At 40.1% G+C, this 14,533-nt stretch overlaps 1 protein-coding gene across 6 annotated transcripts in view; it reads right to left on the reverse strand.

The window, feature by feature from the left end:
* The window catches only part of ALCAM (activated leukocyte cell adhesion molecule), a 161,416-nt gene that overhangs the window by 34,856 nt on the left and 112,027 nt on the right, over positions 1-14,533 (reverse strand). For all 6 annotated transcript variants that reach the window (XM_075118375.1, XM_075118374.1, XM_048816342.2 and 3 more), the window contains exons 2-4: positions 8,280-8,380; positions 5,253-5,472; positions 355-419 (exon numbers count right to left, since the gene is read on the reverse strand). In XM_075118375.1, coding sequence (XP_074974476.1) covers positions 355-419; positions 5,253-5,472; positions 8,280-8,380 — 386 coding nt within the window. The remainder of the gene's footprint in view (positions 1-354; positions 420-5,252; positions 5,473-8,279; positions 8,381-14,533) is intronic.

Consider the following 14,533-nt stretch of genomic DNA (forward strand, 5'->3'; position numbering starts at 1 on the left):
GGAAAGTACAAACAATCCAAAACTTTGATTTTTTTTGAAGGATAAATGACAAATGATGCTTGGGTATTTCTTACGGGCAGGGGGCAGAATAGAGCTGGACCCATTCTTCTGGATATGGGGAGGGCTAGTTGTAACTTTCTAGCATGTTGCTGTTATTCCTGATTCAGCTGAAAACTGGTTTTTCAAGAAATGGTTTCAGAAATTCTATAGTCTCAGACTAGGTCCTGAGCAATCCTCCCCATATCCCACTATTGCTAGCTCAGAAAACACACACAGAATATTCCATCTTGCTGACGGCACAGCTCCAAACTCACCTCCAGGTACATGCATTTAAATTAAGAAAAATGCTCTTACCATTTTAAACTTTTCCGCTTCTAGGAAGTTTGCTGGATGTATAATTTCTGGTTGAGATGGTTGTTCTATAAACAAAAAATATGTATAAGAGAAAGGAGAGCAGGAATTTCAATTTGTTGTATAAAGGACTAACATTCTTCAGCAACATGGCATCAGCAACTACATTAGAACTATTTGGTGAGCTGCAGAGTTATCATACTTTTCATTTGAAACCTTGTCTTTTGGGGGTTTACACCCTCCTTGGCTGTTAAAAAAATTGCTCCTAACAAAATATTGACAAATGGACTTTGGAGGGGAAAAAAAAATCTCACGAGATTTAACAGGAGAGATAATCATGTTACTGGTTTCACTTTACACATATCATTTTACATAATATAAAACTAGTGTAAATTTATGCTACACATATTGGCATGCTATATTTTGGCCAGGAATGCTACAACCTAGATTGAGAGAGAGCCTACTGATGAACATGATACATTTCCAGAAGAAGGAAACAGTGGTATAGAAAACATAGTGGCACAAAAGAAGTTTTAACACAATATTAGTTTAGCTTTAATATTTCAAACTGAGAAACTCAACTTAATCTCACTTCTCATTTTTCCCCCATACTATTGTTACACTTAAGTAACACCTGGGATTAGTATAACAGAAGCAAAAGTAGTATCTGAAATTACTTTATTTTTCAAAACTCACTAGATTTTGAAATTGATTGCATCTCTTTAAAAGCAAACTTTCTATTCAGTAGCAATATACATCATCCTATTTATGGTAGCTGCACCCTTCCCTGTTAGAGTTGAGGCTCCATCAGCGTTTCCATTATAAAAACATGATTTTCTAGAGACTACATAACTAGTATGTTAAAATTCATTCTGGCCTAAAGCCTGGAATGCAAATTTTTATCTCCAAGAGACTGTTTTCCTATAAGTTTGAAGGAAACAAAGTCTGTATATTTACACAGTCAAAGAAAGTCTCTGCACTCCAGCTGTGCTTCTAAATAAGCAGACATTTTTATACACATATACAAACTGAAACTTTCTCCAAATTTTCACATTTCAGTTTACAGAAACTTTTTCAAATCAAACCTATCAAACAATGCTAGTAATCTGGAAAGTTACCAAGTGCCCTGCTATCCTGTTCCAAGTTCTCTTCACACAATTTAAAAATATAAAATAAAGAAAAAACAGAATAAAAAGTTTATTCATTTACACTTGTCATGCCTACTACAGCAGTAGCTAAGTTTGCACAAGTTTCCATTCTAAGTCTCTTTCTTCATATATTGAGACACAATTTCCTGCATTTTAGAAGATTTGTCCAAGCAGACGATCAAAAAGAAAAAAACAAAAGCAATAAAGTAAACTATTTATTTGGAATTCTCAAACAACTTGCCAGTGGCAAATAAAATACCAAAGCCATGCACCAAAAACCCTGGGCTCAAAAAGCCTCATGTTGTTCTCAGGCAGAAAAACAGAACAGAAGAAAGTGTATTTTAGAAGCATAAACACGGTGTGTTGTTTTAAAACAAACAGATTAACCCATTTTCCAAACACACTTGCAGGGACAATAAGTTTTCATGCCCATCACCTGAACCACAATCAGCTCTCCTAAACTGCCCTCATCCCATGCAAACAGGTCCCATCAACAAAAATGGCTGTTTTTATATCATTTTGCCAGCCATCTGATAAACTGAACAAATTTGAAGTTTGCTTTGTCTTTTTGTTTTTCCTTTCTTTCTATGTTTTTTCCCCCATGACTGCACTTGGTTGTTCTTTAAGGAAGGCTATCCACCCTTTACTGAGCTCTCCCCTCTCTGAGTTCAGTAAGAGACAATGAACCATCTATCCTGCTCCCTTTGGGGTTACCTGGGGGTATTCACTACCTGGAATGGGAGCAGTGAGCCAGAGCAAATGCTCTGTCCACCCACATATGAGGAGGTGGGAGGCAGCGAAAGGAGGTGCTGCTGAGCAGATGCAGTGGAGAAGGCACAGAAGAGCTGCTTAGAGCTCTCCCTGCCCACTCAGGGTACAGCTACACCACAGTTAAAAACCTACAGCTGACCCATGCCAGCTGACTTGGGCTCAGACTAAAGGGCTGTTTAATTGCAGTGCAGACGTTGAGGCTCGGGCTGGAGCCTGGGTTCTAGGATCTTGGGAGGTGGGAGGATCCCAGAACTCAGGCTACAGCCTGAGCTGGAATGTCCACACTGCAATTAAACAGCCTCACAGCATGAGTGTGCTGGCACAGACCAGTTGCAGATGTCTAATTGCAGTGTAGACCATGTTTAATTTGTGCCAGGGCTGAGTCCCGGCACCCCTAGGGTTAGCAGTTCATAGCCCCGGCACCTTTAGGCCTGACGCATCAGTTAAGTAAAAAAATTGCTTGAGCCCCAGCACCTCTCTCATTGCAAATTAAGCACTGACTGAACACAGAGGCTGTGGCAGATGAGGAGGAATAGCAACAGGCTTGAACCTGTGCAAACAGATTAATTTACTGTGCTTACACTTATTGGGTGCCAGACATTGAGAAGATCATCTGCTGAAGCAGAAGGAAATTTTAAGCTCAAGAGTTTAATAGCATCAGAGCATAGGTTGGTGGGGCTTGTAACTTCAGCAAACTGCTTATCTCTGGCTGCAGGGGCTTAGAATAGCAACTTTACAGCTCTGTAAGCACATTAACTCTGCTTGCTAGCTGTAGAGTCCAAATCGCTGTGCAAGGAGATAGGAGCTAATGTATGTGGAGCCAGTATGCTCTGGAAATTTTGGCTATCTAGATCCTGATGAAGATGCTGAAAAGATCCACCAGGAAAGCTGGCAGAGGTTCTTACTTGAACAATCCAATGAGGGCTATTAGCAGGTGTTATCTGAGCAATGAGCCAATACACCTTGTTAGCTGCACCAGCTGATTAACTCAGGACTAAGGATGTAACAAGCTCCACAGAAACTGAACTTCAGTCAAACCTCAAGGGACAGATCTGAGTTTCAGATAACCAAGAATTTTGGTTACTTGGCATTCATACAGCTGCAGTTCAGCCGTTTGAAGAATTTAGAAACTTTACTGGCTGAACCTGTGCAACTTGCCAACAAATCTTAATTTTTCCTTAAAATAAGCCAACCAGGGAAATTAAATGCTAAAACGTGTTAACAGAACTTTAAAATTGTAAAATCACTCAAAAAAAAGTCTGAAGTAAAGGTTTTTCTGGAAATGTTAACTCAGCAACATTACCCATTCAGCATTTTCTATTCTTATTTTCCTTGCCAAATGTAAGTTTAATTAATTAATGCCATAAAACAGGGGAGGGCAAACTACAGCCTGTGGGCCGAATCCATCCCAACCCTCTGCCATGAGCCCTCAACCCCCTGCTGCACCCTGCACCCCAACCCTCTGCCCTGAGCCCCCAACCCCCTGCTGCACCCTGCACCCCAACCCTCTGCCCTGAGCCCTTTTTTGCACACTGCACCCCCTCCCACACCCTGCACTTCCTCCTTCACCGCCCCAGCCCTGCAATTTCCCCACCCAGATGTGGCCCTCGGGCCAAGAAGTTTGACCACCCCTGCCATAAAAGGTATAGGATGTGGAACATGGCTGAACTAACATCATGTAGTCCTTAGAAGTAGAACTATATACAGTAATTCAACCACTTGGTATTCAAACACTTGGTAACCACTCTATAATACAGTCTTATCTACATATTTACTTCTTGATAAATAACCAGGATAATTCTTTATCACTTCATTTCAAGCACTCTACACACTTATCCCTGCTGTCCTTGTAGTCAAACAACAAAATAAAACAGTGGAAGTAAATTACTGTTGACTCCCAATCCCCTTCAAACTGACCGGGACACTGACACCATTGTGCTATGAGATACCAGGACAACAACACTGAAGAATCCCTCACACCTTCTTCCTGCTTGAGTTATAAGATCATCATTAAATTTGGTGGAGTATGTATTTTCTTTGAGCCAAAAAGTAATCTTTTTCATAACTTTTCAACTTTTCCTGACAACAGAGTTACTCTGTGTAAACTTTATTTAAACATGCATCTTGAGTGCACAAAGGCAAGGAAGCAAAAGAAGATTTTGAGGTTGGGTATGGAGGAGAAACCCACTGTTTTCTGTGAGTCTATTCACAGTAGGAAATGCTAAGGACAAGATTTTCAGTAGTGATTAGTCATGCTGACTGTCAATTTTTACGTGTTTTATGTCAAAAATCCTAAAGGGGCCTTAATTTCAAAAATTACCAAGCACCTTGTCTGTGAAAATCCTGGACTCTGAAAACTTTAGCAACCCAGAATCACTAGTTACTTTTGAAAATCTTAGACAGATTTGTTCAATAGTAAGGTTTATGGTGTCAAGCCTTAAATCATAATGCTAATACACCTTTGTTGCTGACATTTCAAGAGAGGAGAAAAATATGACTTTTGGCTAATATCCTGTTTTTAAGCCTTTATTTTAAGTTTCGTTATCTGCGTGCACCAGGCTCTTGAGGACATTTAAATACATTTCTTTAAACTCACATACTACCATCAAACATTTCCAACATATCACTTAACACTTCCCCCACTCCCAGAAAAGTTCACTAACAGAGTAAGTGAAAATTTTCCCGTTAGTCTTATTTTTACATTTTTCATTTTCGGGGCAAAGAGATGTAGTTTATGCATACAATTGATTCATTATCAAGCCCTGAAATTCCTCTTTTTCAGAGCTGACATACTAAGACAACAGAGAATCCTCTTACATGAATGCTATAGACAGATTAGGACTTTTTATTGCCAAAAACTGGCTAATGTTAGTCATTGATTCTGCTTAACATTTTTTTTTTTTAACTCTTTTTGCTTTCATCTTTCAACAGCAATTCTCTAATTGGAGATCCACATTAGTAGCTATGCTAGCTGTTACTTACTGAACACCTTGACTACTGTAGGCTCTTCATACACATTGTCCACGGTCACTAGCATACACACAAATCTTTTTTCATCACTGATCCTTGCATTTTTGATGGATAAGGTATAATTTTCTGAGAGACTCAATCTGCCTTTGTATTCGGGTACGTCGTCATATTGTACACCTTTTTTTGTTGTTGACCTGAAGGCAATAAAGACTGGAGAGGTGTCTGCCATTTCCTAAAATGAAGTAAAATAAATAAATAAATAAATGCTTCATCTTCCATGAACACAAAGACTTATTTAGAAGTGCTCCAAGATCTGCAATGGGTGCCTGCTATCCAGCCAATATGTAGTTTAAAATGATGCGAACAGACATAATTCGGAGGATTACAAAGTTTGTTTTGATTTGGGGTGGGGGGGGCGGGGAGAAGAGGATGGGGTATTCTCCAGTTGCTGTGCAATCAATTGATCCAGTGCTGCAGAAGTACAAAGAGTGATGATAAGATCTGTCATTTGAAGGGCAGTCTGTTGTGCTACGTAGCATACTGGGTGCTGGACTGGCTGCTCTGGAATGGATTACCATGCTATGGGGTAAAATACTGACATGGAATGAGGAAGGACCGTCTCTGACAAAGGCTGGTGGCTGTGGAATTAGCTGCATTTCCGCATACCAGAGGTATATGAAATATCAGAGGCATCCAAAGTTAGACTCAAGATTTCAGTTTCTTTTTTAGTCTCTTGTTTTTTATGTATTTTGTATTGTTCGTCGGGGATGTTCAAATATAGTTCCCAACCTGGGATTTAATCAGGCAAAAATGGCCATTTTATTCTAAATTAGTTTTTAGTTTCTTTTTATTAAAGCATCCAGAGGTCTCTAAGCATGCGAATATACCTACAATAAAAGATTCTTTATGTGTTTCAGAATAACCTGCAAAATAGTTTCTAGACATCCTCCTCACTTTAATCAGTATGCAGTTGCTATCAAAAAATGGAAAATATCAAAGGAAAACTTTACATGGAGCTGCCATAGAGAAAGTTAATATTCATAAGATGCAGAATTGCAAACTGTGTTTTGCAAGATTTGTTTTCCCCTCCCCTCCTTTACATAAAAGCAAAGGGAAAGACTATTCTTCATGTTATGTTCCAGGAAACCGAGATCTCCTTAAATCAAAGCACTAAGAATTGGTAGCATAGTGCTTGTGAGCTTTGTTGTTCCTGTCCGCAATGCATGAATATTCACACATCACAAATATTCTGCCCTAGCATGCACCGAAGTCAATGTAAAATCTCCAGTAGATTCTCTGGAGACAGACTCCTCTCTGAGTGTTTCGAAGTCTATACCAGGGACTTGGAAGGGCCACCCCGAGAATATTATAGTAGAAACTGAAATCTCCTCTCAGTCTATAAAATAAGTCGTCTATGGCATGACCAGAAATTGACAAGGCTGTTCTTGCTTCCAAAGAAAGGAAATGTCTTACAAAAGATGAAAAACAAACAGAAAATTATTGGCATGTGAGGCGGCCAGGGAACAGGGGGTTACATGGAATATATTTTGGCTGTACTTAGCATGTTAAAAATCTTAGCTGGTTATGGTTGTACAAATTATTATACACAACATATGTCACTTCCCCCTGGACCCTTGGTGGTGGCTGTTTAGGAAAGGTGTGACAGATCTACAGCAATCAGCAACTTCTAAATTTTTTCTGCACTGTTGATTAGTAACTATCCCTGGTGCAATGGGGTTGGGTGTTGGGGGAAGAGAGCCGGATTTCTCTCTCTCAAAACAGTTTTGCAAGTTCACCAAGTGCAGCAACTGTCTTTCTAGAAAAAGGCGCAGAAGGAAGGAAGGAGTTTTCAACAAAATTCTGGCCATCTTTTGTAGGCTTATTTGAAGTGTTTTAACCCTCTCTTCTGTGGAGCATGTTTGCTTAGGACTCTGCAATTTACATCCCAAAATGCAGAGGTGGGTTTGAAAATTCTGGAGCTCTTGAGATCCCTCGCTTCTTCCTGCAAGAATTGTTAACCTCACGGAAATGATGGGATCTTGTACGGAAGATGCAATTTCACAATATTGCAGTTCACTCCAAGTCCTTTTAAATATTAAAGTGGTAGATTTGTCGCACAAGAATGGCCCATTTGGCCACCACCAAAAGGAGAGAGAATTAGATTAACGAGGAGCAGGCAAAACTTGGAAGTAGAAATTCCCTGCCGGAGCAAGAGATCTGGGAACCAAGTCAGCCCTCCACTCCTCAAAACAGGTAACATTTTGATTTTGGGGAGTGAGGGGACAGCTTTGGAAATGGAGATCATAAATCAGGGGAGATGCTTAAACAGGCTTTTCAGAAATATGAAAAATGTTAATTTTGACTTCAGTTAGAGAGAGGCGAAAGGGGACAATGCTTATCATAACTGGTCTGCCCATCCATATTCACTAATTACTGCCTACGGTTCCACTGCTGGTATGTACTCTTGTGCTGTTTATTTTTTTAAGTTTACAGTGGTGTCTGAACTACAAAGTGACATTTACTAATAATACTGAAGTTCACTGTGTATTCTGCAGTGTTTCCAATACAAATCCATGGAGTGAGTCAAGGCAGCATTCGTTTTTTTCTGCTGTGCTTCTGGCACATTTTTTGCACGCCATTAGCTGCACAGGGAAACAGAACCCGGGTCTCCAGTAAGGCTCACTTTGCCTTCTGCAGCATGCAAAAATACAGTGACACATGAAACAGCATGGAGTGGTTGTCAACCTGGGGATCCTTTTCATGAGGATAAAACACTTCCTGCTTTAGGAAGATGCAAATGTGTAAAGATGGGTTTTTATAACCAATAAGAGTTAGGCAATCTGGCATGTTTTTAATGTGGCTTGACAGAATGCCCTAATTAATAATTATTTATCTTGCACATTTGAAACTAATTCTACCTACCTTCAACTGTACTTGACAGCAGAACAGTGGAATTATGTACATTTGAATCTGCACTTTTATTCACCAAAAAATCTACTTATACTGGCAATAATTAAGTTCAAGATAAGCCATACTCACATATTTCCATTTTCCAAACATCAGATCATTAGGTACTTCCTGAGGACAAGGCATAACAATGGTATCTCCATATACTGCATTTACTGTGTACAATCCAAGGCCTATGAGAGAGGAAGGAATGGTAAGTGTTTTATTGGAATTCTAAGGTGCTAGTTACTATTTGGTTTAAGGTTAAAAGAGTATCTTACTGCATTGTGCTATTTTCTAGCATAGGGATTCATCCTTGAATGTTTTAAACAAAATAGGATTCAGTATATTAAGTATGTTTACTCAGATTTCCTACTGCAGTTAATGGAAGCCATGTGAGAACAGAACTTCACCCTTTCAGCGAGAAGACAATATAAAAAAGGCTATGGACACTGGCTGCTACCTTGTATCAAGCCTTGCTGACTTAAAACTGAACAAACATGTTATCTTTCCCATCTGAAAATTCAGCCAGTTCTGTCTGCAGGGCATATGTTGCAACACAATATCAAAATAAGCACAGCTTAGAGTCAAACTAAAGGTAATTCCTTTGGTATTAAGCAGTACAGTTGTAGCCACGTTCAACCTAGGATATTACTTGTTCTTCACTACTTATGCTAAACAATCTGTTCCACCTTGCATTTTGCTGTGACATTTTCCCAGGCCTGAAGAAGAGCTCTGTCTGGTCTCTGACACCAACATAAGTTGGTCCAATAAAAAATATTACCACACCCGCCTTGGCTCTCTAACAGATGGTTTAGACACAAATGACAGGTTTCAGAGTAACAGCCGTGTTAGTCTGTATTCGCAAAAAGAAAAGGAGTACTTGTGGCACCTTAGAGACTAACCAATTTATTTGAGCATGAGCTTTCGTGAGCTACAGCTCACTTCATCGGATGCATAGATGAAGTGAGCTGTAGCTCACGAAAGCTCATGCTCAAATAAATTGGTTAGTCTCTAAGGTGCCACAAGTACTCCTTGTCTTTTTAGACACAAAGTAACTCAAGCACAATAGTGCTAGTGCATGGGAATTTCTAAGTGAAATTGACCAGTGTAGTTTCATTGTCTAAAATGAGTGAAATGCAAAAAGAGATCCACATAACACACATGAAGAAAAATTAAAACTGAAATAATTTTAGAAGTGTAACAACCTAAAATGTTAAGAGCAGCACTGTTGTTACTAATACGGTTTTGCTTTGCTACTATTTTTATAAATCAATTTTACGAAAAACTATACAAGCCTTCGTCACCCCCTCGCATGGAAAAACTCACAGTACAGAAGTCTAGGGAGAAAACAGTCTTAGCAAGTTTTTCCTCAATATTCTTCCCAGATTGTTCCCCTGCACTGAATGAGGATCGGGTTTGCCCACTGTGACAGGCATGGCAATTTTGTAAACCTTACAGAATTAATTTAAACCTTAGTGAATTAAGTTTAAACTCCAGGCCTACACTACACACTTACTTTGGTATTTCTATGTCGCTCAGGGATGTGGATTTTTTGTTTACCGACCTTAAGCCCCTGTGTAGACAGCATTATGTTAGTGGGAGGGCTTCTCTCACCAACATAGCTTCTGCGCTCAGGCAGGTGGCGTTATTAAGCCGACGGAAGAGCTCTCTCCCAGAGAGAGAGAGAGAGAGAGAGACTTTCCAGCTTACACAGAGCTCTTCTTCTGGTTTGGGAAGGGTATGCAGGGGATCACTGCTAAATACAAGGTGGAACAGATTGTTTAGCATAAATAGTTAACACATATTTCAAGAGACCATTCAAGGTAACACCATTCCAGTCACAGGGAGGAAAGGAGGGAGAAAGCAGCTGGGGCAGGGTTGTTATAGATTGTTGTAATAATCTGGACGGGTAATAATATTACTTCACCCGCCCTAGAAATCTCTAGGAGGAGGGGTATGAAAGTTCACCTACTCCAGTTATGCAAGAACTAACCTTTTGAAGCTTTGCCCTGAGGGGGTCTGCTGATCACCTGTTGTAAGAGGACAGATCTAACCCTCCCAAAAAATGTATATAGAAGGAACTCTCAGATTCATGACTGTTCTTGTTCTAAACAAAACGAGTTATGAAATTGTAGCCTCAGGAAAACCCCTGGGTGGGGTTTGATAAACTGTTCACTGGCCATAGTCCTTGTTGGCAGCAGGGAGTGTAGTTTTTTTTTTTTTTAATTGTTTAATTAGTTTTTCCCATAAGACTTTTACTTAAGAATAAATGTGATCAGTTAGAAAGAGCAGTGTGTAACTTAACTGTGGCAATTTCACTATTTAATGTCACTGAGGAGAATACTAAAGCAGGCCTGCTTAGGTGAATTCCCCAGGAAGGGAATACACGTTACAGGTAGGGAGCTGTGCAGCCGGAAAATATTTTGGTCAAGATGGAGGGAGACTATAACAACTGGGGAGGAGGAAGCCTGAGCGCGGTTACCCTTGCTGGACCTCAGAGGAGTAATAGAGGTGCAGTTGCCCTGAAATGTGACATCTACCACACCTATGGATTTGGGGCTTCTGCCAGAGATCACAGCCATTGGAGAGTGGTCCTGTGCCTGCACACAGGCCTGGGGGACCCCTTGCTTCCCTTCTCCAACGCCAAGCCAGCATAGCTTCACAATACAGACTTCCCCCAACTTGCTGCTGAACCAGGAACCTTATTTAAGGAGCAAGAGAGAGCTGATGGTATATCCGGGGCTGTACAAGGAGATCATAAGCCACCAGCTGCATTAATTTTTCAGTATATTCATCATGCCTTGCCAAGGCCAAATGATGCTCATGGTGTACCTGTCCCTTGATTTACCCTCTCCCGAAGTACAGATCTCTGGGCCAAAGGAGTACTCTCCAGGGGTCTGGAATTGTACTTGGAATTGGCGGACACTCCGCGTGCCATGTGTACATCTTGCTTAGGGATGTGCCCTCACCTCAGGAAGGTGGATAGTTAGATAAAATAAAACATATATATTCTCAAAGGATCAAATACTGAAGTTCTTACTTAGTGTTTACCCAGGCAGATACTGACCATTTTTATGAGGATTTTGCCTGAGTTTATTACTCCTACTGTTGCTAGTACTGAACATTTATTGTGGTAACTCCTAAAAGCCAGAGTCAGACCGAATACCGGTTGTGACAGGTGCTTCTCACAGATGTGGTTGAGCTCTCCTTTAGGACACTCACCAGACTGCTCTGCGGGGACCCAAATGCTCAATATCCCAAATGCTTTAGCTTGCTGGGGCTGGGCAGAGTTTAGGCACTGTTCCTGGCTTTGGGCCTCTAGGCGCACACTTCAAGTTCACGCCTCATGTCTGACACCCCTCTTGGCAGCAGGGACATCCTCGATCCAATTGCCTCAGCCCGGAAACAAATGTCTCTCCCAAGGCTCCTCAGCAGCACTTGCACATTTCACCAGAAACCCACCAGAAGTGTGCGCCTTCGGGTTTATAGCGAAAGCCAACAGACACAGACAAACTTTGCACAGGATTTTAGATACAATATTCTCTTTACTTATCACACACATATGCATAGATCTAGATAAATCAACGTACACAGTGATATACGTTTTCCCTGCCTCTGTTTCCTCACCACTCTGAAAAGTTCTTCACACACAGGCCAGAATACTCCATGCAGTCCAATATCCCATCCTCTCCCCACTGTTCACCTGCAGTCTCATCCAGGACATGGAATCTCTGCTCTCTTCTTAACCTCTCTCTGTAAAATGATTGCTGAGGGATCCTCCCTTTTATAACTTCTAGCCCTCTTACCAGGTAATTCCCTTAACAGCCTCATGAGGTGATCAAAATCCCCTACTTGGTGACCAGTTACTGAGTTCCCAGCCCACCTGGGATGACTGGTTCTTCTGCGCAAGGCTGAGCCTATTGTCTAGGGGGTTCCATTTCAATGGGACAGCATTTACGTTAATGACCCTTTACTGTTATCCCTATGCTGCCCCCCCCTTGGAATTTCTGTCCAAGATGGAGGTAAAATGGAGAAAGCAAACTAACCCATTCAAAATGGAGTCTGCAATCTGACAAAGTGCACCCCTCGCTATCCAACAGAATTTAAAAGCTGTACATATATTCCCCAGCTCATCACAGTGCTATACAAAAATACTGTATGTGAAAATCCCTTCTCGAAAATGCTTACAATGTAAATGACAAGACATAACAGGTAGAACAGAATAGGACTGAGAGCCGGGGGGAGGAGGGGGGGGAGGAAAGAAGGGTTTAAGATAAATATAATAGGCTGTTATATTTTTTCGCATCCTAAGAGTTCTAGCTTAACAATATTCCTTTTTAACCAAGCTGGTGCTAATCATCTGTTTCTGTTATATAGTCACATACTCAATTTAAATACATTGGTCATATTTTAAAATAAAAACAGTCATCTTAGAGCATGTTGTAATCTGCTATACAGTTTGATTACACTAAAGTGCTATTTTTTAAATTGAGAGACAGCATTTGATCCACTAGATGGTGCTACAGAAATGTAAACTTTAAAGTTACAAAAAATATCAAACTCTGTTAATTTACAAACATGAAGACCAATATTTCATGCATTCAGAAATACTGTTGGAAATAATAATCAAAAGTAGAAAGGGGGAACCTAAATTCCCTTTATCCTGCTCGAAAGAATTGGTTTGGGGTCAGTGGAAGGATAGTGTACTTTTAATTTTATATTTACAATTCTACTCTTAGTTTCTGTTAAACAGCAAGAAAACTCCCCTTTAAATTCTTTTCCTCATGAATAGAAAGGAACAAAAGAGCCTTGCTCTTATGTAAATAAGAAGCAAACTATATGGTATATAAACTAGTTCAAGCTCAAGTCAAACAGGCCTTTTAAATTATTAGACATGACAGCATTTTACACCAGATAGAAAAGAAGGAGATTTGCCTGTTCTGCTCATGTACACTTAGTGCCATCATGGGAAAAAAAAAAATCCCTTTGGGACCTGCATAGTTGTTCCTTTTTTGTTCACTCTCAGACAATTATATCAACTTCTTTAAGTTGCTACGGTAACAAGCATATACTACCAAAACACTCAACAAGCAGCTTCAGGGGGTGTGACTGAAAATGGTTATGGAGACTATTTAGGTTTACAAAATTCAGAGTATGTGATCAATGAGTGGTCTGCTAAAATGAAAGTTTGGACAATTGTCTGAAATCAGAAGCCACATACCAGTTTCCCTTGAGATGGCTAAAATAAGAAAGTTTGAAGACTAAGGCAATCTCTTGTACAGCAAATTCAGACTAAACTCAAATTATCCAGTTTTGTAGACAATTGTGCATAACAAAAATACATTTGTGTTTAAACACAGAGAAACTGCAATTACACAAAATATAAGAGGACCTTCTGCAAAATTCTCAAACGCCCCCCCGCCCCAAAAAAAAATTGCAGCAAGGAATCCAGGATGCATAAAAGAAGTCTACAATGCAAACCAGCAAAATCACTACAAACACTCATAACAGGAATTAAAGAAATCCCTGCAAAACTATTTTAGAAAACTACATATGAAAAAGACATATTTTAAAGTTTCTCTTCTGCGTTGTTATTGGATATACTTGTAAGATGCATGGGGACCAAAAAAACCCCAAACCCTAATAAATATAATCAAATGACACTTTGCAGTATAAAAATCACCCTTACCATTTCTCCAGGGAACTTTCCAGTTTACTTAAGGAGGGAAAAAAAATATCTATCCAAATATGTAGCAAATTGCTCCACAGCCTGGTATGGTATGGGGCGTGGCCAAGGCACTGCCACCGGTTCAGCCTCAGGGTGGGGGGGAGGAAGCAAGAGCAAGCAGGAAGTAGGATTGTAAGGAGCCTTTTTATAGCCACATAAGGCACTTCTTAAATTATCATTAGAGTCATGCAAGGACTCTAAATGATAACTGGAACATGTTCTTTAAGTGAGGACTTATATAGTGGAACTAACATTTAAAAATAATGCAACTGGCATATTCTGATATCATTTGTTGGTGCAAGTTGGGAGTATCTCCACTGAACTCATGGAGTTATACCTGTACTGTATAACGAAGATCTAAATCTAGCTTAAAGTGCTTACTTAGCCTACTTTGACTGAATCATTACAAATAGATTTAAGCAAACCTAGTTGTCTCCTAGGTCAGTTTTTTTCCTCTATGATATCGCAGTGAAGTCACCATGCTTTGGCTGGGACAATACAGTCAGGCTAGTTTGTGTCAGGCTAGTCAGCCTTTCTACAAGGGCCTCGATAAGGGAAAAAAGAGTAGCCTCAGGAAGCATTGTCAGAGGGGTGTTTCAAAGCACAATCTCTTCCC

This window comes from Caretta caretta, chromosome 1 (assembly GCF_965140235.1).
Source record: "Caretta caretta isolate rCarCar2 chromosome 1, rCarCar1.hap1, whole genome shotgun sequence".
Classification (NCBI taxonomy): Eukaryota; Metazoa; Chordata; order Testudines; family Cheloniidae; genus Caretta; species Caretta caretta.